The 25,332-nt window shown below is 39.4% G+C and overlaps 1 protein-coding gene across 3 annotated transcripts; it reads left to right on the top strand.

The window, feature by feature from the left end:
* The first annotated feature begins 467 nt into the window (after window positions 1–467).
* ptgir (prostaglandin I2 receptor) lies at window positions 468–24,516 on the top strand. Of its 3 annotated transcripts, none has more exons than XR_002665833.1 (3): window positions 468–653; window positions 869–1,001; window positions 21,813–21,876. XR_002665833.1 is itself a non-coding variant. In XM_022768623.1 (3 exons), exons 2-3 carry the CDS (start codon window positions 1,083–1,085, stop codon window positions 22,098–22,100), a joined length of 1,134 nt encoding a protein of 377 aa, XP_022624344.1. In that variant the 5' UTR covers window positions 468–653; window positions 1,081–1,082; the 3' UTR covers window positions 22,101–24,516. The 3 variants fall into 3 exon arrangements, 2 of the variants coding, with proteins under 2 accessions (XP_022624344.1, XP_022624343.1); XM_022768623.1 differs by lacking the exon at window positions 869–1,001 and adding an exon at window positions 1,081–1,928 and having other exon boundaries at window positions 21,813–24,516; XM_022768622.1 differs by having other exon boundaries at window positions 869–1,928; window positions 21,813–24,516.
* The last annotated feature ends 816 nt before the right edge of the window (window positions 24,517–25,332 follow it).

Genomic DNA, 25,332 nt, shown 5'->3' with positions numbered 1-25,332 from the left:
AAGTCAATACTAACCAAAGAGTCTGTGTCAGTACAGCTGGGCCCTATATGAAACTTAATTATAAAAGTTCATTATAGGTTACCTTTAAAGTAATGTGGTTTGAGTTTTTGTCTCTTGAGAAAAAAAGATTATGAGATTATTATCAGATAAAACTGATTATGGGGTATTGGATATTGATAGTCAGTGTGCTCATGATGCAGCTCCGTCTGCTTTTATTTCTGTGTACATTGTATTGAATCAAGAAATAAAAGGGCAAGTTAACCTACAGAAATCTCATTCTTATTCACGTCCAGTAGAAAATCACTACAGTTCTGTCACGTTTCTAGCTTTAACCCCAGCTACCACACGACTTGTTCTTCTGAAGACGATAACGTCAGCGTCTTTCGGTGTGTCACAGTGGTGGGTGGGACTCTGCATAGAGAGAAAGTCAGCTGAGGAGAGGCAGAGTTTAAACAGTCTCACTCTCTCTGTCAGTGAGTTCACTGTGTGTTTGCCTTTCACGATGCCGGCACGTTACTGGCAGCGGCAGGTTTAAACCATGTTATCCGAATCCGTGGGATAAGAAGAAGAAAAAGAAGAAGAAGAAGAAGAAGGAGGAGTGGGAGTAGTAACTTTGTTTGGTCGCTCGTTGTATTGCTTCTTTCCGGCAAAAGGTGAGTAATTACTTCTAAAAGTTTCACAGTGTATCAGAACAGAACATGAGCAGAGGTAGAAAGGTATTAATTTATCAAAAAGAAAAAGTTTAACATGATGCCACGTGGTGGAATGAGTTTCGTTTTTCTGTATTTCGTAAGGTGAGCACCTGAGCACTAAGTAGCTTTTTTTTCTTTCTTTTTTTTTTTAAATCCTTGTGTTATTTGTTCCACAGAAAGATTTCAAGACACTCAGGAGAGTGCAAAGAAGACAGACAGACAGACAGAATCATGTTTTAAGTCAAGGCATCATTATGGGTCCCAGCATACATCCCTGCCTTCTGTGTTACCAAATGATGGCATCAAGAGGTCAGGATTCCCTTTTGTTGTCTTGGAGTTCCATATTAATTCCACACTGAGCCGGCACGTTTCTTTTTCATTATGTTAGACATGAACAAAAGCATGGTTTCAAACGAATCATGTCACAATACCACCTGCAATGATGTTCTGGCTGTGAATGAGGATGGCAAGCCAGCGACTAGCATCATCATGTTTTTGGCTGGTGTGGTGGGAAACCTCCTGGCTCTCTTCATCCTCGGAGTGCACCAGAAGGAGCATCGCTCTCGGTCTTCTGTCTTCTGCATCCTGGTGACTGGCCTGGCCCTCACCGACCTGCTGGGCACCTGCCTCCTCAGCCCACCTGTGTTCATCTGCTACGCCCGCAACATGTCGTTGATAAGTCTGGGTGGCAAAAATCTTTGCAACCTCTTTGGCTTTGCAATGAGTTTCTTCGGCCTGGCGCCCACGCTCATCCTTTGCGCCATGGCTGTGGAGCGCTGCCTGGCCATAAGCCACCCTTACTTTTACTCTGTCCACATCCGCCGCAGCTTTGCCAAATTTGCTCTTTTCTTTATTTACTTCTTTTCTTTAGCCTTTTGTCTCCTGCCATACAGTGGCTATGGCAAATTCAGACAGTACTGTCCCGGGACATGGTGCTTCATCGACATGGATGCGACAGGGGATGACCAGGTCAACTTGGTGCTGGCCTTCTCTCTGTCCTACTCCTCCCTCATGGCACTGCTGATCTTTGCAGTGTTTGTGTGCAATGGTTCAGTGATTGTCAGCCTGTGCCAGATGCACCGCAGCCAGGTGATGCGGCGCGGCTCAGTCGGGTCGACGGGGAGAAGGAGGCGGCTGAGCCTGGCATGGTTTGGACAGGGAGAAGAAGAGATGGACCACCTGGTGCTGCTGGCGCTCATCACTGTCATCTTTGTGGTCTGCTCCCTTCCACTCACTGTAAGTTTGACCCTCCCTCAATGTATGTGTTTGTGTGTCACACAATTCCCTTTTTAATATGTTCGCTCCTTCTCACTCTCTGTTTCACCTCTACAACACATTTTGAGGCCCATCCAGTCATCTTTTTTTTTTTTTTACAGCTTTTACTACTGAATCAGAGACATGACGAACTGATGTGTCATTTGAACCAGACCTCCCAGTGAAAGAAGTTAAAGCTTTAAAAAAAACCCAAAAAAACCCCCGAAAAGTTTGTACTGAAAGAGTAACAGAAAATGGGATTTTTTGTGGTGCAGGAAAGCTTTAGAAGTTGTTATCTTTAGCATGGGTCTCTGACTGACTGGATGTATATCTGCTCACTGTTCAGTAGAGGGAAGAGTTTCCAGCATTTAGTGGGTTTCTTTGGGATAACAGAGTTCCCTCACCTCCTGTGTGTCTGCACCAGCAACTTTAATTCCTTCCCCTCATTCTTTAGTCATTATGTACATAGAAAGCTCAGCTGGCATAGCGACCGTTAATCTTTTTGTTGCTGCGGTATGTGTTTGTGTGCCCTGTTGGAGTCTCTCTGACTGTGGCTTCGCCTGCGCTAATAAAAGGTGTGCCTGAAAGTGCAGCCTTTGCCACACAAGGCATGCTGTCACTGTGTGTTTGTGTTGTGCTCGTGTCTGCTTAGTTCCATATCTGTCCGTTCTGGCCTGTCTGTTTGAGAGGAGTGTGCCAAACCTGACAACCCTGGAGGACTGGTCTGGCCCTGCCTCTCCCGGAGGGCACAGCTCCTCTGGCAGGACTCCACGTTTAAACCAGCCTCCATCTGTGCCCCTAAACATTAGCCAGAGGTCCTGAGGTTTGGGAAATAACCAGTTGGAGGATGTGATTAATGTGATGTAAATTACAAAGGCATGTCTGCCTTTATATATTATAAAGTTGACGTATTAAACAGCGTTGGTCTGATGATCGAGCAATTTACAGGAAACAGTAAAAAGTGTTTGTGCATGTTTTCACTCTTCACCATCTACTCACTGTCTGCATCTGGATTGTTTGTGGTAACGCTTGTCCTGAAGGTTTGACGAATCTGCGGTGCATGGCAATGGTATTTGGCCCCGGGGGGAATGTACAGGGATGACGATATGTACCTGTCAACGCTCTGAGTAACACTTCAGGAAACTGAAACCCCAACTTCACCGCTTGTATACGATACAGTCCTCATTGCTTTTTCAATACGGTTTAGTTTAAAAATAGAATTGAAAAGCTGTTACCTCTGTAGTAAAATGATTTAGAAATGGCACTTTGTTTTTTGGGGTTTTTTTTAACTTCCACTTTGCTCATCTAAAACCAATATTTGTCCTATAAATTGATTTGATTACTATACAACTCAAATGTATCAGTATTCATAATTTACTTGTCTCTGCTGAATAATCTAGAGTTGCAAGCCTGATCTGTAGCATATCATTCTGAATAATTGAAGACCCTGTTAAGTGACTAACAATTCATGCATCATCTCAAAAGATGTGTGTGTGTGTGTGTGTGTGTGTGTGTGTGTGTGTGTGTGTGTGTGTGTGTGTGTGTGTGTGTGCGCGCACTTGACTCAGATGCATTGATGCATGTACATGCTTGTGGTTGTTTTAACCGAAAGAACTGAGACAGAAGTGGTGAAGTATGTGAGTGCATGTCAGTAGACTTACCATGTTTCCAGACAGATGTTGCTTCGTGATTAAGATCGCTTAGTTTGCCTGAAGCACAACAGATGTGGGGGGGCAGATTGTGTTCTACGTTAGAAATAATGTGACGCAATCGATATGTAGTTGATGCTGCTCTCAGTGGTGACACAGTTCAGACTTTTGCAAGCTCTCTCCTTTGCATACACCAGTATACAAGCTGCAGTCATCATTCTTGCATATACACAACGATGTGCAAACACAAACCCTCAAGCACATGTTTCCGGTCAGTCTCCGTGTACTCAAAGCACTTTCATGTAATTGAATATACCCTGGAGAATTATGCTTTCAGGCCCTGAAGACTGAACCCTGTCTGGCTGCATGCTGGTAGATGTGGGTGAGATGCAAAGTAGGTGCTGGGAAATTGATGCTTTGGCAGAGAAGATTAAAAAGTAGTAGAATCAGAAAACATTCATTGTTCTCCGTGTTTTTTGCCTCACGGGAATTAATAATGTTGTGGCCTTTGTATTTAGAGATCAAGTTGCAAGATCATGTATTTGCTACGATGAGCAGTGTTTGCTCTGAGCATTTCTGAGGTGTGACTCTTTCTCCAGTCCAGCAAGGAGGCGGAAGTTCACATGTGGTGGTGGTGGTGTGATTGGAGAAGTGGTAAACGATCCTGAATCGTTTTGTTTTTTTCTTTTTCAAGGTGGTGGGCTGACATAATTTCTAAGAGAAATCCATTGGCTGTGAATGTTTGTCCTGTTCATTGTTACCTGAATTGCCAGCTTCTCAGGCTTGTCACACTACAGCCCTGGCCTCGGATGAAATATGTCACCTCCCACTGATTTAAACCGACAGTACAAAACTATGCAATTACAGTCGACAGCTGAAAAAGATAAGGTGCCATTAAGCAATAGAACTCGTTGTGATGAATATCACTGTAGCTGTTCTGTGAAATGACGTTTGATTTGTTTAATCTAGCATGAAACATGAGATCCTACTTGGTTTGTTCTAGGACGGACTATTGACACATCGCTTGAAATTTAGTGCCATATTGAAGATACGCTTACTGCCTGTTAAACACTTTAAAATACAGCTACAAAAACACATCTCCAGCTGAAGGATGGGATTTAAAGCCTCTCCTCTCCCAGTATAATCAGAGTTAGAGCTACATTATGTAAAATTCCACCACAAAATTTGCAATAAAATTAAGATGCATTAGATATGAATATAACAGTTTGAATTGATAGCACTGAAACAGTAAGTTGATTAACATGACATTTCTGTCAAAAATAACTTCAAGTCACTTCCTAAAAGCCCTAAAAGGACGTACTGCCCTTTCAGTTGATCACATTTGCCAATGAGTATTTAGGGTCAGTAAGTCAAAACCTTGACAAAAGGTTTCCCTCTGAAAGAGAAATCAACAACTTCTCCATTAGGCCTTTCTTCGCTCCTCTTTGTTCTGTCAACCTCACTTTATAAATGGTCAAAGCTGTCTCCTGAGGGGGACATCTACAGACTGAGAGCTTCCTTGTGATGATCACCATTATCCCTCCTCCCTGCTGTTCCCATGGGAACCACAGAAGTTGCCTGGGAGCCATATGTTGCTGGTCAATACCTGGATCAATAAAGTGCTGCACTTGTATCACAAGCTATTCACAAAACTGTTAGTGGTTTAAATTCTACATTTTCATTATCATATTAATCCATAGTTGGGACTAGGAAAAGAAAAAGTGTCGAGAAGATCTCAATAACCTCAGGGCAGGTTTATTTTAAAGTGACTGTAGCAACTTTAATCTGCAGCAGCAGCACAGATGATTTCACTTAATGAAAAAATGTTTCCATTAGTATAGCTGATGTGTGTGTGTCTTAGTCAGCAGATTCTTATTGGCTTGTGTGAGTGAGGTTACATGACAGGAAGTACAACAGAGATCCATAAACTTTGCTGCATTGTTGAAAGTATTGCAGGCATCAGAATAGTAGCTGTAATGTGATTTACATGTAGGGTTCAGAAAACAGAGTAACAAAACAAATTATTTTTGAATGAAAAAGTTGTGTTTACATTCAGTGTTTCCCACCATGTGAGGAGCCTGTGTGTGTCTGTGGGCATGCTTATTTGCATGCACAACATAGTAGTAAAATGGAGACCTGCTCTTAAAAACATTGCTTCATAGCACAACTATTGGTCAAAAACTCCACAGGGCACTTTTAAAGAGGTGTCACAGTCAGGTTTTCAACTTGATTGAATTGGTATATATATATATATATATATGTTTAGATGTTCCATGATTTTGTAGTTTTGTTTTTTGTTTTTTTTAATAAAAAAAAATCTACTTTTCATTTTTTTTTTTAAATTTAATTTATAACTACTAGACTCTGATGGATCGTAGTAACCACTAGGTTAAGTACATTAAAGACTTTGTGATCAAGTCTGGACATTGTCCTCTTTACTCAAGCACAAAGTACAGCCTGGGATTTGGAAAAAGAAAAAATGAAAACACCAAACCACTTCCAATACTCCTGAGCCAACTGGGCAAGAAGCCTGATTATCAGGAAGAAGATAAACAACAGCACGTAGCTCTGACACATCTGCAGTCACAGGGCATTGTGCCTCTGAGAGTCACTGCAGCACTTCATAAATCTGGGCTGTCTGACAGAATGGGAACTGGGAAACCACACTGGAACAAAAGCAGATGGAACAACGTTTGAGAAAAGTTATGTGAATGAGCTGGAGGCAAAATATTCTTCCGTTTGAAGGTACAAAACCTTCACCCGTTAATGAACTTGATGAAACTTAATAAAGATTGAGAAACCAGTTATACCATATGAAGACAAATTCTAGATGAGATCGTGCTTTAAAACCTCTTAAACATTAAGACTCCGCAGGACTTTAGCCTAAAGCATAAAACAACAGCCGGGAGCTCTCAGGTCCCTCGACAGGCCCAGTCAAGCCCAGGCTCAAATGCCATTGAAAATGGGCATAATGACAGAATGATATCTATTCATGGACACTCCCCAAATCCAACTGGATCCACACTGTGTGGAATAAGAGGGGAACTCCCAAAATCCAGACGTATCTAAGATAATTGTAATGCTTTCCAGACGTGGTCTCAGATGAGTCAACTTTTGCAACATGTGGAAATAATAGTTGAATCCCTTTTTGAAGGCAGACTGGTGACATGACTTTCGCATGTGAATGAGGTGTCAGATGATTCCACACGTCATGGGAGTGGTACAGTTATTGACGCAAAGACCCACATGCTGTGACAGTCAAGATAGGAGGTAGCTTTGTCTCTCAAACTGTTATTGTGCTACAGGTGCTCCAGGTGCTGCTGGGAGATAAATGTCATTGTGAGCTTTGTTCAGGTTTCTATAAGGAAAGATGATGCTCTGCAATCAGCAGCTGGCTTTGTGGACTGAACAATGAGGATTCCCTTTCTTAGTGGATTGAGGCTTAACCTGCATTCAATACATACACAGCACACACTCGTTTACGTGCACACATTTACTTTCATTACAGTAGTCACAAGGCTGCAGGCTTGCTAAGCCTGCTCTTCATATCCTGCAGTTTCATCCTGGATTGTTGTGCTTCCTCACATTTTACTCGGTTTATAGCGGGGAAAGTGGACATCAATTGACAGAAGATCCTGAAAGTAATGAGCTTCAGATATTGGACCCTTTTTTTTAAAGTGTCCTTGTAGTGTGTGGGAAAACATGGCCCCAGGCTTCAGTCGGAGCACAACAAGGGGAGAGCAGCTGCTGAAAAGATTTTTAATAGCTGAGGCACAGAATGATGAAAAGAGGGTAAAGACGGATGTGGAGGGCAGAACACAAACAGGAAAAACAACAGCGCAGATCATCGTTCCATGATGTGTTCTTAGGTATCCAAATGAAAAAATATGCATGAGTCAATGACCCAGTAACAGAGTAACTGTAGTTTGCATCCTTATCGTAGCTCAAATAGATTCGACCACACCCTCTGCTGTCTCATGTCAAACTAACTTTAATGCCATTAATGGAGATTTTGACTTAAACCTGGAGCACACAAGCTATAAAGAGCTGTAAATACTAACATATCATCTTTTTAAATTGATAAAGCAAACTTTACAGACAAGCAGCTGCTTATTTAGACATCTGTCAGATATGGAGCAACATTAGCATTCATTTGAAGTCATGTTTCTGGTCACAAGATGATTTTGTGCAAATCTTAACACTCTTTTGGCTCTGATTTTGCTTCTCCACCCGATGGAAATATCTGGCTCCTTAGCAGCTAAACGCTCCAGTATGTTCACCTGATTGTTGCTATGCACGCCTGTCTGCCGTTTGATGTTGGAGTGGTAAACCACAGCAAGTTTTTTGAGCTTCTTCTACAGAAAACAGCTGAAGTCTCAAGTTTAGTCAAAAATGAGGCCATGAGAGTGGTGAGAGTAAACCAAAACAGTAAAGTTGTGGGTCAAAAAACGGAAATGATGAGCGGAAAGATGCTAAAATGCTCCTTTGGACTGAGGCCAACTGCATAGACGGGGGATAATTCTCTGTGGGTTCATCACCACAATCAATGTCTCACAGTCACTTGGACTGATTAGAATTGGATGAATTGATTAGAATTTGGTGGTCGAAAGTCAAAGGTCAAGGTAACTGATTTCACAAAACATAGTTTTGGTCTTAATTCAATTCAAGAATTCATGCGCCAATTACTCAAAAGCAAATTTCTGATAAGAAATTTAAGTAATGACATTTTATATCCAAATCAAAGGTCAGCTTCACTGTGTCTTCATCATGATGTTCAAAAACACTGGCCATCATCAACTCTAACTCAAACAGAAGCACAGATTGTGATCATATTTCTAGCAAGTTTCTCAGTTTCTTACAAGTGAAACAGTGAAAGGAGACCTTCTTAGATTATTCATAATGCGTCACAGTTTTACTGGTAAACCTGCGGCAAAATCATTGTGGATTGCATTGGATCAATACAAGGTTAAAATGAACACTGACATTGCAATGTTGAGCAACATCTTGTTTGTGTGTTCATGTGTAATGCAGTTATACCCCGTCCCTTGAATGATCTGTCCTTTTGTGGTCAGATCGCTTGCCACATATTTTCTCTGAAGCTGTTGTGGTAAAACTCGGGCATATAGATTTGAACTGCTGAACTCCCATTAACTCTTTAAATAACAGGCCCTTGGTTGTGCGGTAATACCTGATAATAATAGATAATGAAATACATGTAGATACGATTATATATGTTCGTTGGAATCTAACAGTCCTTCGTATGTGTCCACGATAGATCCATTGTGTGTTTATGAATAATTTCCTTTGTCCATTTTGGAAGTATTGCATGTAGTCTAATTCATGATTTAAAAGAATTGAAAATAGCCCCACCTCCTGCAATAAGCCCAAATATTTCTTTGATGTGCATTCATACTTTGACTTTCATCTTTGAACAAAAGCCCAGCAATGTTGGCTATAGATGTTTATTTTGCAGCAGGAAACATTCCTCAATCTGTTGCTGGCATTTCCCGGGAGTGAGTGTTCAGGAGTCCGCTTCACGATTTGGCCGACAATTTAAAAGAGATTTATTTTATTGTGTGTGTGTGTGTGTGTGTGTGTGTGTGTGTGTGTGTGTGTGTGTGTGTGTGTGTGTGTGTATTAGCAAATACCAGTTTTTCTAGTTATCACTGCATAATGGCAGTTGTTTTAAATGTTACCTGAAAGATTTACAGCTAGAATTAACACCAAGATTTAGCTGTGTACTGTAAAAAAAACAAAAAAACAATAGTTTTTTCTGTGTCAGATGGTTTCATGACATGGAAAAGGAAAGATGTAAACATATCTGGATAAATCTCTCCAGACAAAAGTAGAATCTGCACACCTGTAGCTGAATGTGTGTGTGCCTTTCAAAATTGTACACATCATTAATCACTCTAGTTAGTCATATAGTTGATGAGGTTTCTTTCCTGACAAACATCCATGTCAGCTTGGAGCAACAGATTATTGAAGTTACTATGGAACCTACTGGAATCTAATGGAGGTTACCAGTGGGTTTATAGCTCACATCTAACGGTTTATTACATTGACTCAATAATAAAATCTTATTGATCCTGGCAAATGGTGTTAGTTGTGGATCTAGCTTGTTTCCTCAGGAGACACAGCAGCCCAGAATAAACCTGTCTTCTCCAATGGATATATATCCATTATATATCTGCCTCCATATTGTTTAGTTACAGCGGGCTGCTGTCAGGACCTGCATGTTGTTAAGCAGTAGGTGTTGTTGTAGAGACATACAGGTAGTCTTCCTTCAAATGCTTCTATTTGAAATACGCCTTTTCAAATGATTTGATTGATCCGGCTTCTTTTAAATGATCTTAGATTATTCTTTTCAGACAAATTTAATTCAGTTTCTCATCACACAACATTGTATTTTCAATATGAGTAAAAAAGGAGAAAAGTGAGACGAACAACATAAAAAATGAAATCCCCATGAAACAGAACAAGGACCTTGATCTCACGTTTAAGCAGTTCTGTTAGTTTTTAGTCTGTTTGTCTTCTTCATCATCATTTATGTGATTTGAAGTGTATATTTATGTACAACATATATAACCAGCAGCTTTTGTTTTTCTTCTATATCATTTGCTACGTCCCGGTTGAGCTCCTCTTCTTTTTCCTCCTTGCATTTTCACTGACTTCTCCTCATTACCTTTCTTGTTCTGGTTAAGGAAATTAGGAAATGTGTTTCTTGCTGATCTGCAGTTTTATTGATTTCTGTGCAACAGAAGCTTCAGTGAATATTTTCACTCTCTTCAAGGCTCTCCTAAGCGTTATTTTCTTCTTCTCCTTTTTTTTTTTTTTTTTTTTCCAATGCCGGTTGTGTTTGGAGGATGATTTCCCTTTGAGTAGTTGCCAAGACATACAGAATATGTCAGCAAACCTTTCTCAACCAGCCGTTTACTGTATGCACAGTTGCATTATTTAGTGCTCTCCATATTTGCCGCCTTGGCTTCTTGCCATGTGTGTCCACAATTATTTGTCCATCCATCAGCAACTTTTTATTGTTCACACAGCAGTTGCATGAAAGGTGCTCCACACCCAAGTGTAGAGTTTCTCAACCTTAGGGTTGGGACCCCTCATGGTATCACTTGATATGCAGAGACGGATATTGATGTTTTTTGTGTGTATTTAAGATACATTTTTGATCATAAAACCTGTTTTAAATAGGTTTGAAAAACAGGTACAGGCCTAGTAAGATTTCCTTATGATCAATTTGGAGCTCCATTCGTGCTTTTGAAACCGTAATATATGAGTATACCATGCTGACATTTACACAACGACTATGTGATCAGCAGACTCACTTTGAGAAATAAAGGGTTTTGATCAAACAGAGAGTTTGCAAGCATTTTAACGTTCAAATTCAAATCCACATGAAAACAACTTAACATTTGTAGTTTTTAGAGTCACTGTAACTCATGTTCACAACCTGTGGTTACAACTTTAAAATGAGATGAGCAGCGTAATATATGAAATGTTAATGACATGTATCTGAAGATAAGCCACTCTGTTGGTCCCTGTTTAAAACACAGTCCGGCTGTTATAAGCCCCTTTTCAACAATGCACATTGACTTTAATCTGATGGCAATTTAACATGGCGCTCTCTTTATCTGAATATGGTTCACAACAACAATGTTTCTATGTTGGACCTAGTAACATATCACTCTCAGCATGACACAAGTCTGAACTGAATGCCTCAGATTAATGTTAAGGCTGCAGTAGCAACACAAGGTGAAGAGTAAAGATCACTACAGTAAATGTATTACCTCAATTTTCATCTCGTATGCACAAAGGAAATAAAATAAGTAATAAAACACTGTGAAAGAATCACTTTTAGGTTTAGGCTTTTTTAAAATCTGACCAGCATTTTCTTTCTCTAAATTTTCACTTTTCATTTGTGCCAAGGTGCATGGATACACAAGTCTGAAAAGAGCTACAGAGAGATCTCCTTTTTCACTCACAAACAACCTTGGGCTGAATACAGACACCAGTTGCTCATTAACCAAGCAGCAGAGCATTAATGCCATTAAGGAATTAATTTAAATCAGATAATCTAATTTGCCATTGGTGATGTCCGTCATTCTAACCAGTGACAGTTGGCTACAGATGAGGGAAAAAGTAAAGAGAGGTAAAGGGTTTGAGAAGAAATAATGAACCTAGGTATTTTCATCAACTAGATATCGGATCAAAAATTATAACCTGCTATCCAAACCCATCCCTGGTGTTGACTTAGTGATGACACCTTCCAGTAAATGTATAGATACAGAAAGGAAAAAATGAGATTCTTGCTTCATATACCTCACCACCAGTCTCAGGAAATTATATATAACCTAATCAAACCTGGCTGAGATGCAGCGGTGAGAGACAACACCCTCACATCAAACAAAAATGAAGTGAAGCAGAATGGTGTCATCTGTTGTTGGGCTGAGGGACTCGTGAAAAGAGAAAACAGCTGATATCCAGTGTGACAAAAACATACTTGCTGTGGCCAAGAAACGTTTAAGAATGACATGGGATGAATGCACCCCATGTGGTCAGTCACAAATCTTTCATTAGAAGTAGAAAGATGTAATTAGAAGGTTGTAATTAATCCACCCACACGCTTCTATTCACAAAATGACATCTTCTCTGGTGTGACGGAATCACTGAGTAAAGGAAATGTGCATGTTATTGGGGTTTTCAGTGGAGTCATAAACGTCCCCGTTCCTCTCCCACAAAGGTGACCTTAACTTGCATCAGAAAGGTTATGATTCATCATTAATCTTAAAAAAAACATATTAGATGGCCAACTGTTCTATGGCCTGGTTGGGTGTTGACCCCTCTTACACAAGTAGCCAAGAAATGTATCGAATACTGATCCAGCTGATTAAGCTTGACTAAACGGCACATTAATCACCCAGCTTTGTTTCAATAGCTGATCATTCCTGCATGTTACAACAACAGAAAACGTTGTAAATAATTTTTGGGAAGCGGCGTCAGTAAATGTTCTTTGTGAACTTTCAAAATATGTTTTACTGCTGCGAACAATTGATGTTGTTCCTTCAAACAGCGTCTTAGCCAGAGTTAGCAGACAACAGGGACTAAACAAAATGAACAGGATAATTATAACCAGGCAGCAGAGAGCAGATTCTGCGGTTTAGGATTTTACAGAACTCTATCTGTTGTTTACACAACAGCAGAGCCTGAAAATATGTTATGGCCAACAAGAGAAAAAAAGTGATGGGAATAATCCCACCCCCACGCCCACCCCAAAGTTAGCTCTCGCGTTTAGAGGTTAGAGGTTAGGGTTAAAAATACCTGTAGAAACGTACAGTATGTATGGAAGTTGATGATTGGCTTTGTATAATACTTTGGGCAAATGCTTAGTTATACATTTTTTGATATGTGCAGCTCATATGAAATTGGTTACTTGGAAAAAAAGAAAAAAGGTGAATAAAAATCAAATGAACCCAAACTATCAATCTGTTTAGTAATCAGTGAACAGTTTACTATACATATATGTCATTTGAAATTATATAGTATAGTAGTATGTACAGTATGTGTTACTGGTAGACGGATATTTCTGATGTTTTTTAATGTAGGGGTGTATTTTAATGTAATGTTGGATGGGTTCAATTTTGGTAGGACACAAATAAAATGCGCTGAAAACTGAAATGATATTTTTGTTTATAAAGCCCAAATTCCTCCTTGATGGATTTACAGTCTATTTTAGGTGTCAGCTGTTGTGTATAGGAAGCCTCTGTGCACCTGCCGTAATCCAGGTGTCCATCTCTGAGTTTGCGAGCTGGCAGATAACTGAAGATAGAAAAATAAAAACCCAAGCACAGGTGCATGTGCACTTACTTATAGCATTCACTTTTCATAATGAAAGTGCTATGTGGTTGTCTTCAATTCAGATTTACACCATAAAGAGGAAATGGGTTTGTTGAAATATGTAATCCTACACAGTCACGTTTGTTTTTTAAATTCCCAAAACAAAACACAACCATCGACAGACCCTGTGTGAGGCATCCTGGGAGAGTCATAAAACTACAAGCTGGCCATGCGTGGCAGTGACTTGTAGTTCTAATGTACTGCTGATTGTTACAGTACGTATCCAGTTATCTTTGCCAAGAGAAAATGATCTGGAATATGAAAAAAAAATAGAAATAATTACAGCAGTATTATGTTTTGATAATTTAAATGACTGACATGCAGCAACCACTTAATCAGAAACTTGTTTTCAATATAGTTATAATTTTGTACATTTCCAAGAGGTTGAAGTGTTAATAGTGTTAATAGCAGTGCCACAAAGCTGAATGCAGTTACTATCAGATAGAAGCTGAAATATGCACATTTGGCCATTATTACTACATATTATAATAACAACAGTTAATTTCTGAGAAATCAGAACAGGGTGAAGTCCATGAAGTCTAGGATGGCAAACAATACGAGCAGTCAGACGTTTAGACAGGTCTCCTAATGTGGTTGAATCACCAGTTCAGCTTCATTATAAAAGCTGATATAAATGTCTGTTTTCCAGCGCTTTGACCAATTGTAATTATACACAGTTTTCTATGCAGTGGAAAACTTTAATGTACTTTTTTGCTACAGTTTTAGTATTTTTTGTGTTTTAGAGAAATATAGTATTTATCTAGGAATTTCTTTACAACCCATCTGACCCCTTGTATCGCTTCCCCAGCTAACAATGTTATTGCAGATGTTATCGCATCCCAGAACTCGGTAATGAAGTTGTTGTCATAACCAACTGGAGTGATGGATAAACCTACAAAAATAGGACACAGGCTTTAAAGCAACACAAGTGGACGTTGTTCATTGCCAGTGAAAATAAAAGATGAAATTTATAATGCTCAGTTGTTGGCAAATGAGATGATATATTGTGCACGTGGCTGGGAATTAGAAAAGTGGTATGTGGTCATTGTACTGGGGCCTCTCTGTGAAAGAATGTGTGTTACAACCAACCTAGAATTGGCTCTAATGGTGGAATGAAACACAAGTACAAGTCAATGATAATACTTCCATTCAAATTACTAGGTTCAATCTATCAAAAGATGGTCTGCCACCAATTTCAAAGTGTACACATAGTATCATCAACAATTCCCCACCAGCAGCATGTGTATAATAATCAGATGGCTCTTACAGCTTTATTACTGTTGAAGGGAACCTGTTGTTGAGCTTCTGTTGCAACCCCTATACAGTCTATGGTTACAACAGCTGCAAGGTTTTGCAGTACGACCAGTGTCGAACTGTTCTTATCTCGCATAGACACCCATCAGCCAACTTCATATTTTACACAATTTATGAAAGTGTGTTTTTCAGTCTTTCACAGTTGCTTCCACTTCCTCTTTGGTGTTGCTAGTGTTGCTTTGTGTGTGCGTGCATGCGTCTATCATGTTCTTTTTTCGGTTGTCGAGCAGACAGCAACTCCTTACAGCTCCGCACCCCACGCATGTGAGACAGTTTACTCATCAGACAGCCCACAGGGACAGTTTTAGTTTGCCCTACACTTTTCAACGTAACACTCCTCACGAGAAAAGGAGGTGATAATTATATATACCAACAGAATAAAAGGGAGATGCATAAAACAACATGGATGATTTATAGCAGGAAGCAGTTGTGTGAATGTATGTGTGCATGTGTGCGCACATAAAATTTTTTTGTTATGTTACCACTGCGGTCACTTCTCCTTCCACATAATTGTCTGAATTGAGTGACAACAATTGAAGTCCATTTTGGAAAATGCTGGTAAAAGTTGGAATAGCTGCAGGTAACTCACCGCAGCCTGAAGCACGTTTTAAAGAGGGAACTCACTAATGGACTTTCAGACAGGATAATTCCCCTAATGGAAGTTGTCTGAAGACAGACACAGACTTATTAATGTTCAATGTTTTCCTTTCTCCTGAGACTGAATCCATTTACATTTATACGTTGCCTGTAGTGCTTCCTAAATTAACAGCTTTTTACTGACGGACTTAAAATGCTCAGGAGGCTTGAGATCTGTTTTCTGTGTTGAAAAAGTCACAAAACAAAATCAAGGGAGAAATCAACACATTGAACAAACTGATTGCATGCACCAGATGCACATGTGCTCTTGGTTGCCCACGCCCACCAATCTTTCCTCTCAGTATCTTTTTCTGTCAATCTCAGATGACACAAACCACCTCCTCACTAACTTCCTAACTACAGATTATGTAAAAGTGAAATCCCCCTCCAATGTAGAAACACTGTGCTGATACTTACATTACATATCTGCACCGTGTGACTCATCACACAGGTCCTTCAGGAACTAAATCTGGGGCAGAGGTCACTGTGGTCAGACTGCCCTGGGACAAACATGTATATTTGATTGCTGTCGTTAGTGAGAAATTACAGCTGTGGCTAGAAATCCATTCAACTCGGATGCACTTTATTGGACTGCTCACCGTCATAGTGTCCCACAGGAACAAGCTGCTACACAGCCATACTGTGTGTGTAATACCTTTTTTGTATTTGTGTTGAATTTTCTCTTGAACTGCGCCCTCAGGCAGTAAAGAAATAGGGCAGAGCCACAGTGGAAAGACTTGATTAAACTTGAGGTATGAAGATAAATCAGAGGTGAGAATTTAGAATTAGATGATAACATTGATTTTAGTCTCATGCCTTTACATTAAGCACAGGAAGTCGGGGTGTGTTAAGCCATAAATCATAAAGCCTGTATAAGCAGGGAGGAAACAGCTGTAACCTAGCGCTGTCCAAATACACCAGAGGCTCTCAATCTCACGAACGAACATGGTGCACGTTCAACTGGTACATAAAACAGAAATAGCAAAACAACATTTTTTGGTTTTAGGACAACTTACTATTTGTAGCTATTTCCTCCAGCTGGTTGTCAGTCAATACATGCAACGTCCTGGGGCGGTGTTGTCATAGCATTGGCTTAGATGTGGTATTGGGTAGACAATGAAGTCAGGAAAATGGAAGTGCTTTGTAAATTTGTATTACACTAACCCTATAATCACCTTTAATTTCCTTAATAGAGACCTGATACTTGATACTGTGTTAGATAATGTTAAAGAAAAGAGGTTTAAAAAAAAAAATAAAAAAAAAACTCAATCAACAATGAATCTTTAAACTCAATAAAAGAGCACTTTCCTTTCTTTCTACCATCTTTTTAGGAGAATTACCTGTAAATAAAAATAAATGAGATTTTTTTTCTTTTGAGAAAACAGAGGAAGTGCATAACATTTTCCAGATCTGATTAGTCATTAGTGTCAGCAGGTCTTCTTTCAATGCTGCCTACAGAACCAGGAAAGTAGGGCAGCTTATATATAAACATTTAGGGTGGGAGTCTGCAGATGACTCACTGTTGCATGTAACGGTTACCTGAGACCACATTGTAATACTGTTGGCAACTCAGGCAAGCAAATGAAAAAGTTTGGGCACTTGTGGGCATTGCTTACTCTGTTTTTTCTGTTTGGTGCTGAGCAGATAGAGTACTGAAGGTTTTTAGGGCTTTTTTTTTTTTTTTTGCTGAACAAAAACATCTGCCTGCCACATACGAAAACAATGAGCTGAAAGTCAGCGTAGACCTCTGTAAAACAGAGGCGAGCTGCAGATTCAGGTGATAATGCTATAGGTCCCTTTTACATTAACACATTGTCATTTGATCTATTGTCAGCTTTAAAGCTGCTATAATCAATACTTTTATATTTGCAATGTATCAAATGACAATGTTTAATGTTAAAAGTGACCACACAGAATTACCATCTGCCTTTACATGTCCTTTTTTGGCTCATTGTCAGTCATGATTCACTCTCAATGCTCTCATCAGCGTTTTTTCCAGATGCAAGCTGCTGTTTTCAGCAAAAAAAAGCTCTAAGAACCCACTGTACGCTGCCTGGCCATCACCAAAAGGCAGAATTTCTGACTAGCCCTTAAACATAGCGGATTATTTAGCCTGTAAAGAGCCAGATATTGACTTCATGAGTTTGGAGTCTGCTGGATGTGTAAATAGGCAACCGTTTCCTATTATGTCCTCCATATCAACTTAACCGATTATATGTCTCTGTTGTATTTATAGCCCATTTCCACTGCCTCCAAGTGGAGACACACATGAGATTGATATTGATCTTCTCATCTTACTCTTGAAAGCCTAATGATTAAGAATATTTCCCAAAACATTGAACGACTCCTTTAAAGACCTGTGCAGCGCTGCATCTTTTCTCTCTCTTTCTCCCTCTTTCCTTGCTCACTGGTGTAAACAGTCACTCTCTAAAAGGCCAGTAATCTCTGCTCTGCCTCCTCTCATCTCCATGTAATGATCCTGCAGTGAAACAGGATCAGGAAGAAGGAGTTGGGAACAGTCCTCCAGGACCTCGAGATGGAAAATAACGGTTCATACAGCGTAGACATCCATTAAGTGGTTTGTTTCCTGAAAGACGCAGCAATCATCAGCCCCAAATAGCATCTTGTGTGTCTCTGCCAGGATATGCACATTTACACCAGTCGGACTGGGTCCAGGTACATGAAGATCCTCATTCAGCAGGATGTTGAAGCTCTAAGTAAAATTATACAGACCTGAAATAAATGGGTGTTTAATCAATTAGTCAGCCCGCAGAAAAAAATTCGACAACTATTTTGATTATTTATTAACCCTCCTGGTCAAAAATGCCAAAACATTTCCTAGTTCCAGCTTCTGTATGTTTAGGTTTTGGACTGTTGGTCGGTAAAAACAAACAATTTCATGATGTTAGGTTTGGCTTTGGGAAATTGTGATGCTTTTTTTTTTTTTTTTTTTTTTTTTTTTTTTTTGATGACTATTCTTTGTCAATTCTTAGACAAAGCCTTCTTCTGTTTTATTCTTGAAGATATTTTTCCACTTGTTTATGTGACAAAGACAGGTGAACAGTCCAGTTCCCTTTGACCCAGTTTTTGTACATACAAGCAGTATAGTTTGCAGAGCAGTAGATGTTGATGGATGAATGTGTATGTGTTTACACATGTACAACGTGCAGTGTACTGTATGTGCATCTGTCTGTGAATGTGCTGCAGGCATCTGTTTATACAGTGAATGTGTGGACATGCTTGCTTTTGCTGGATTTATATGCCGATAAGCATGCTCCCAGTCCTTCAAAGCTTTCATGCACCGGCACAATTCTCTGTTCTCCTAAATAATCACCCCGATCCCCAACTGCTGTATAGTGTCTCTGGCGTGCTCTTTAACCACAGACTGATACATTAATATGCTTCTGTTTAAGGAGCCTGACATCTCATCAGTTTTGGCCCCACAGCCTGCAGCACTTGGAGAAGACAGCTAGTGATTTGTGTCTATCTCTGCGGGGCTTAAGGTCTGCTAAGAGGACCATAAGAGGCAGGGTGGCATGCAGGAACAGAAGCAAGGGTGAGATTAGCAATATGGATTGAGACAGCAAGGGTGAGGACGATAGCAGAGCGTATGAGAATGCATGTCTGTTTGAAATGTTTCTGGCAAGGCTTTGTGATGGATAAGGTGTATGATAACCGCACGATGAGCACAAGAGATGTTTGTCATTGTGTTTGTTATTGTGTTCTATGCCAGTAAGCCTGGGATTCATTTTTACCTTGAGTATTGATTCAAATAACAAATTGTTGCCACCATAAGGCCTGTTTAAAGCCAAGGCAGTTAATGCTGTTGTGATTCTTGTCATGAAAGAAGGTCCCAAAAGGACACGGTTATTTTCAAAGCTTCTGAAACATTTATTGGATCCGCTGCCGCTTGCCTCTACTGATATCATGGCAAAAACCCCTAATAGATCTGTAGCAGGTTGCACCAGCTCTTCATAAACTCAAATTTAGCCAATAATACCTTGTGTTAGAGATATATGCATCACTGGAATGGAACTATATGCAACTGTAATTTTTGGAAGTTATGTTACAGCTTGTGATGCTATAGGGACTTCATGTTTACAAAGTTGATCATTTTTTATTGGACTGTGCCACAGATGTTTCCTGGCAACAAATTTGCACATTACTAAGATCTTTACTTGCTAAAATGTTCCTTAACTCCTAACCTCATTTAGTAAATTACTAGTTTAAATTATGCAGATGAGTACAGTGGGGGGAAAAAAGAAAAATTGACAAAGAGGTGGCATCAGGTCAAATTGTGAAATGTTTGGTTGGCCTTTTGCAATTGCTGTTGCAATAAGCTGTTTTAAAAAGGAAACATCCTGTAAAAGGAACACAACACTGCCTCTTATGTGTGTATTGTGGCCATGTGTGTGTCTTTGTAAGTATTATCATAATCAAACTGACCCTTCATGTATTAAGCCTGTGAAATCACTGAGAATCCAACAGTCATTCCCTCATGATCGGTTGCGCAATTCAAGAAAAATTCACACAACATTAAAAGTAACATGATTACTTCCTAAAAAGTCAGGAACATCTGGACCTTGTTTTGTTCTACTTTGGGTTGTAACCACTTCTGACACACCTAAGATGACAACACTTTTCCAGGATTGATGAAAACTGTTGTGCCACTGAGCTCAACATCTTAGACACATCATAAGATAATTGCTGTTGTTTTGGGTTTGCATAGACTTAACATCATCCTCTCTCTGTCTTTCTCATGGTGTATTTGTAGATCAATATCAATGTGACCACATCCGTGCGAGCTAGGGTATTGTCAGCCTCATGTCTGGTCCCTCTGGTAGTCTGGTTTGGCCTGGCTCTGGACTTGCTCCCAATGGCCCCTCTCACTCTGTCTCTTGCTTATTAGTGTTCTGTCCAGGCCCTAGCAACAGGGAAACATTTACACCAATGCACAAAAGCACTCAATCAGCACAGGCCATTAATTAGGCCACTGTTTGTTGGATATTTAACGGAGGAAATGGAGCATTGTTGATAGAGAAGAGGAGCAAGGTGACAAAGACGCTTCCTGGGCCAGCTGCTGCTTCTCTCTCTGCCCAGGATGAATAAGCAGCCAGCTGCTGCTGTCTGCAGTCTGTCATACCTTAAAGGTCAATGCAGAAAAAAGTTGTGGTTTTGTCATGTAGACTTGTCATCAACATCTATATTCAGGACACTTTGTACATCTGAAAATTAAATGTGTACTCTCAGTGAGTTTGTTTTATTGGTACAAAGAGACGGATGTTGATATTTGGTAAAGCCTAACATTAGAAAGATGAACCACAGTTGCAACTGACACTGATACTAAACACACAGTCATGTGTTCGCATCTGGTTAGAAGACCAAAGTGCCGACTGGTCCATTACGTTCTGCTCTTACAGAGGTTTGAATCAGGTTTGATTTGGCGCCATCCAGCAGACTAAATGTTTAATCTTGTGGGATACCAATTCACTGAAACTCTATTCAGTGAACAAGTTACCTGTGAATATTATTGATTAATATATGAACTTTATGACGAATCAATTGTTGTTTAATCTATATGTTTAATCTATATGTAAAAAATAATGACAAATGTTCACCACCATTTACCAGAGGCCAAAGCAATGTCTTCTGGTTGTTCATTTTTTCTGATGAATATGTCATCAGTTCAGTTCAGCTCAAGCTCTGTCAGGTTCAATGGGGACCGTTGGAGGACCACCATTTTCAAGTCTCCAGAGATGTTTGATTGGGCTCAAGTCAGGGCTCTGGCTGGGCCACTCAAGGATATTCACAGACTTGTCCCTAAGCCACTCCTGTGTTGACTTGGCTGTGTGCTTAGGGTCATTGTCCTGTTGAGGTCCTGAGCGCTCTAGACCAGGTTTTCATTAAGGTTATCTCTGTACTGTGCTCCGTCCTGCCACTGAAAAACTCCCCCACAGCATGATGCTGCCACCACCATGCTTCAACGCTGGGATGGTGATGAGCAGTGCCTGGTGTCCTCCAGACATTGAGGCCAAAAAATTGATTTTATCAGACCAGGGAATTTTATTTGTTTCAAAACAAAGGGCAAATCCCTTGCTGCAGCGTTCACTGTGACACTGCATGCTTATTTCTTTGAGCATGGTAACGGTTTTCATCAACTCCTCTCATCTCTCATTTGATCTGTGGTGGCTGGACACTTAGAGAACAATCCCTGGAGAGAAAAAAAAAATCAACCTGAAATACAGTGTTAAAAGTGAGGGGGCATGCTTCCAAATTACAGCCAAGGGCACAACTTTCTAGTATTTTCTTGACTTTATATTTTTTATCAAGAAAACACTAACCCCCCCTTTTCTGTCTTCAGATTGCAGGCTTTATCAACGCCATTCACCCATTTTGTGGTGACACAGAGAACCTAACAGCCTTCCGCTTCTACGCCCTCAACCCCATCGTGGATCCATGGGTCTTCATCATTTGCCGCAAGTCTGTGTTTCGCCACCTTTGCTCTCTGCTGAGTTGCAGCTTCAGCAAAGGAGCTGTGAAGACAACAGCACACTGCGCTCTGTCTTTACCCCTTGACAGTCACATACAGTGCAACCCGCCAGACAGGCCAGTTTCACAGACCAACATGTACTCTAATTTACCTCTGTGACCCAGAGGAAACCCTTGGCTGTGGAGGGTCAGGGACTGGAGGCCGGGGAGACTTTCGTGTCTGAAATACATTGGGGCAAAGTTGTGAAATGAAACTTTTAACAAAGAAGTATCAGACTTTGAGAAAGAAGTATCCGTCACAATGGAAATGTTCTGTAGATGGTCAATTTAAGTTTCTCTTGGAACTAACTTGATTGCAATTGGTCTCAAACTTCCACTGACTGATGGAAATGTTTAAAGTTGCAGGGAGGGTTATGCCACAAAGCAAAAAGCACTGTAACTAAGCACTAAGGAACACATCAATCCACATCAAGCCTATGGATAATATACTTCTACTCAATACATATATGCACTATGGTAAAGCTATATGGGTAAACAATATGCATGAATGTATACTGTCTTCTTTTTTCCTTCAATCAGTCGGCCTTTTCTTTAAGACACAGCCAGGTGACTCTTGGATAAACTGTCCACAGCATCTTGACACTGTTGACATGAAGATATTATTTCAATACCTGTCACCGCTGGGGTTGATTACATGTTTATCCATTTCACGTGACCAGTTATAATGTGAGTGTGATCTAAAAGAGACACACATACAGTACCAGTTAAAAGTTTGGACACGTTGTCCGTGTGTCTAAACTTTTGACTGGTACTGTATTTTGTAAGGACGAGTTATCATTATACTGTCACGTGTAGCCACTGATATTTTCATATTTGTGATATGTGTGTACAACAAGAATTAGCATAAATTAAACCATTAACGGGCCTTAATGCAGAATGATCAACCACTAAAACTAACTCTACAGCAATGCTAGAGGTCCTTTAACGCTTTCACTTTGGCACAGCGGTACTTTGAGCTAAATGCCAATGTTATCATGCTAACATGCTTGTGTTTAGCATGTACAGTATTAACAATGATCACCATCTTACTTTTGTGTGTTTGTTTGCTAACATTTGCTAATTAGTACTAAAAGAGTAGAGCCGAAGCTGATGGGAATGTCAGTAGTTTTAGGTATGAGGTATCATAAACCAGAGAAATGAATGCATTGAGATTTTGACCTTGTGATGGTGTTAAATGAAAAGTAAAGGGGCTATCAAAGTGAACAGCTCATACAGTAGATCACTATAGAGCACTGCACCAAATTTCATGGCAATCCATTTAATTGTTGTCGAGGCATTTCACTCAAAACCAAGAATGGTATTAACGAAGAGTCAAGGGGTCACCAAGAGTCAGTAATAAGCTTCATCCTCCCTGGAATATGAATGTCTGTGCATTCAATGTCATTCTGTGGCCACTGATCAGTCTCGACCAAAGTGGTAGGCTATAAAGTCTCTAAAGTGACACCGCTAGTGTATCTAAAAACAAGAATGTAGATTTTCAAGTTAGAATAATTACTTCTTGACCACAGAGTGCAAGTCTGGGTTCCAGCTGTGTTGCTTTTACATTGTTCCTGTGAAAATAGCCTCTCAGTAAGTCTTTCAGTCTGACACATAGTGCTGGTTCGTGTTTTGTTGAAACAGAGCAAATAATCAACATGTTTCCTGACAGAAAGCATTAACATTTTACCACCCACAGTCCTATGTGCAGGACAAACTGCCACCACTATGAAAAGTTGCATGGATATGAACATTTAATTTATGAGAGATAAGAATCACATCTTTTCAAGTTGTTGTCGGTTCAAAAAGGAACAACCTGTCATAGAAATGATGAAAGCACTCTGGCCAGTCCAAAAATGCAGTAAATTAAAAGTAAAAATTGGTCATTTATTTTGATTTAGGCTTAGGTTAAAGGTTTAACTTCTGAAGTTCAAGTCTAATCCTCTGTCGAGAAACCAGATCAGTCAATCCGAAACTTAAAGCCACTTAAGTCTCAAGGCTCAATTTATGTTCCTGTCCAGCCCATAATATAAATGTATTGCATGAACATTGGATTCCACCTCACTGATTTCTAAGCTACCTATTATAAATGTCTGTGAATGTTCTTTTAAGAGCCTCTTGCTTTTGAAAAAAGAACTGCTGCTTCAAAATGCACTGTGATAATTAATCTTTTGTTGTTGTTGTTGTTGTGACTTTAATGCTGTAGCTGCATTTAAATGTAGTGTATTTATGCCCTTACACTGTGCTATGATGTTGTGTATGATTGTGTTGGTTTGGTGTATACGGTGCAGAGACACAGGGATATCAGATGGAGTTCAGGTTTTCTGGCTGTGTTGCACATTTTTCTGCACATTTTTCCCTGTTTAGTCTTTAATGCTCTGTCACACGAGCCATCGAAAGTCAGACACATTACCATTTGCACATTTTGTTCTTTGAGGGTATAATTATTTGACTCTGAATAAAATAGTACATTTTTGAAAAAAATAGTACGGTACACAGTTTGTTCATGTGAAATAAAATATTAACAAAAGAAACTAGAATTACCGGCTTGCAGTTGTATGCCTCCGCAAACCAGTTAAGTAACAATTTACATTCATGTCTTTCCAGACTCATATAATACTGTATATGTAGTTAAGGCTTTGACGGAATTTAATAAAAGGTATTACATCAAATTGACTTGAATTAAGATTAGAGTTAAATTTACTCAATTAAAATAATTAAATTGAATTATTTTCTCAATTAAATTAGGTTGATGTAAATGAATTTAACTATAAATTTAATTTCCTTTAAATTAACTCAACTTAATTTAATTGAGAAAATTTTATTCAATTGAATCAATATAATTGAGTAAAGCTAATTCAATTCAAATACTTGATGAGTAATCCAGAACAATAAAGTTCTGGATTACAACATGATTATATTGTTGAATTTACTAGATTTAAATATTTTTGTTTTAACACCCTTAACCAATCATAAGTCATGGTGCAGCCTGATGACAGCAGACTGGTGGTTTGAATTATGTGTGGTTTGGTAGCACAAAACATACAGGTTCTTTAGAAGTGAGATAATGCTAATTTCTAAAATGTGACATGTTTCAAATAGTAACATGATTCACTGTAAGTAAATGTTAACAATGGCATAAATATTTATATTTGAAATTTCTGGTTTGTGTGGGAAATGAGGAGGGTTTATTCAAATAAAAATGACATGCAACATAAACAATACTAAATTCAGGAGATGAATGACAGCTTATCCGGTAAACAGTCTCATTCTTATGTATTAATATTGGTTTGCGATCTTTAGAAACTCAATTATAAATATATAATAATAAATATAAAAGTTACAGTCAGTGCAGC

This window comes from Seriola dumerili, unplaced genomic scaffold (assembly GCF_002260705.1).
Source record: "Seriola dumerili isolate Sdu_G_001 unplaced genomic scaffold, Sdu_1.0 BDQW01001731.1, whole genome shotgun sequence".
Taxonomy (NCBI): domain Eukaryota; kingdom Metazoa; phylum Chordata; class Actinopteri; order Carangiformes; family Carangidae; genus Seriola; species Seriola dumerili.
The sequence above is the reverse complement of the archived record's forward strand: the minus strand, read 5'-3'. Positions and strand labels throughout refer to the sequence as shown.

Coding starts and splice junctions, on each gene's coding strand:
- ptgir (XM_022768622.1), top strand. CDS start 1,074: ATGTTAGACATGAACAAAAGCATGGTTTCAAACGAATCATGTCACAAT. Junction 1,929..21,812: donor TCTGCTCCCTTCCACTCACT/GTAAGTTTGACC, acceptor TTCTGTCTTCAG/ATTGCAGGCTTTATCAACGC.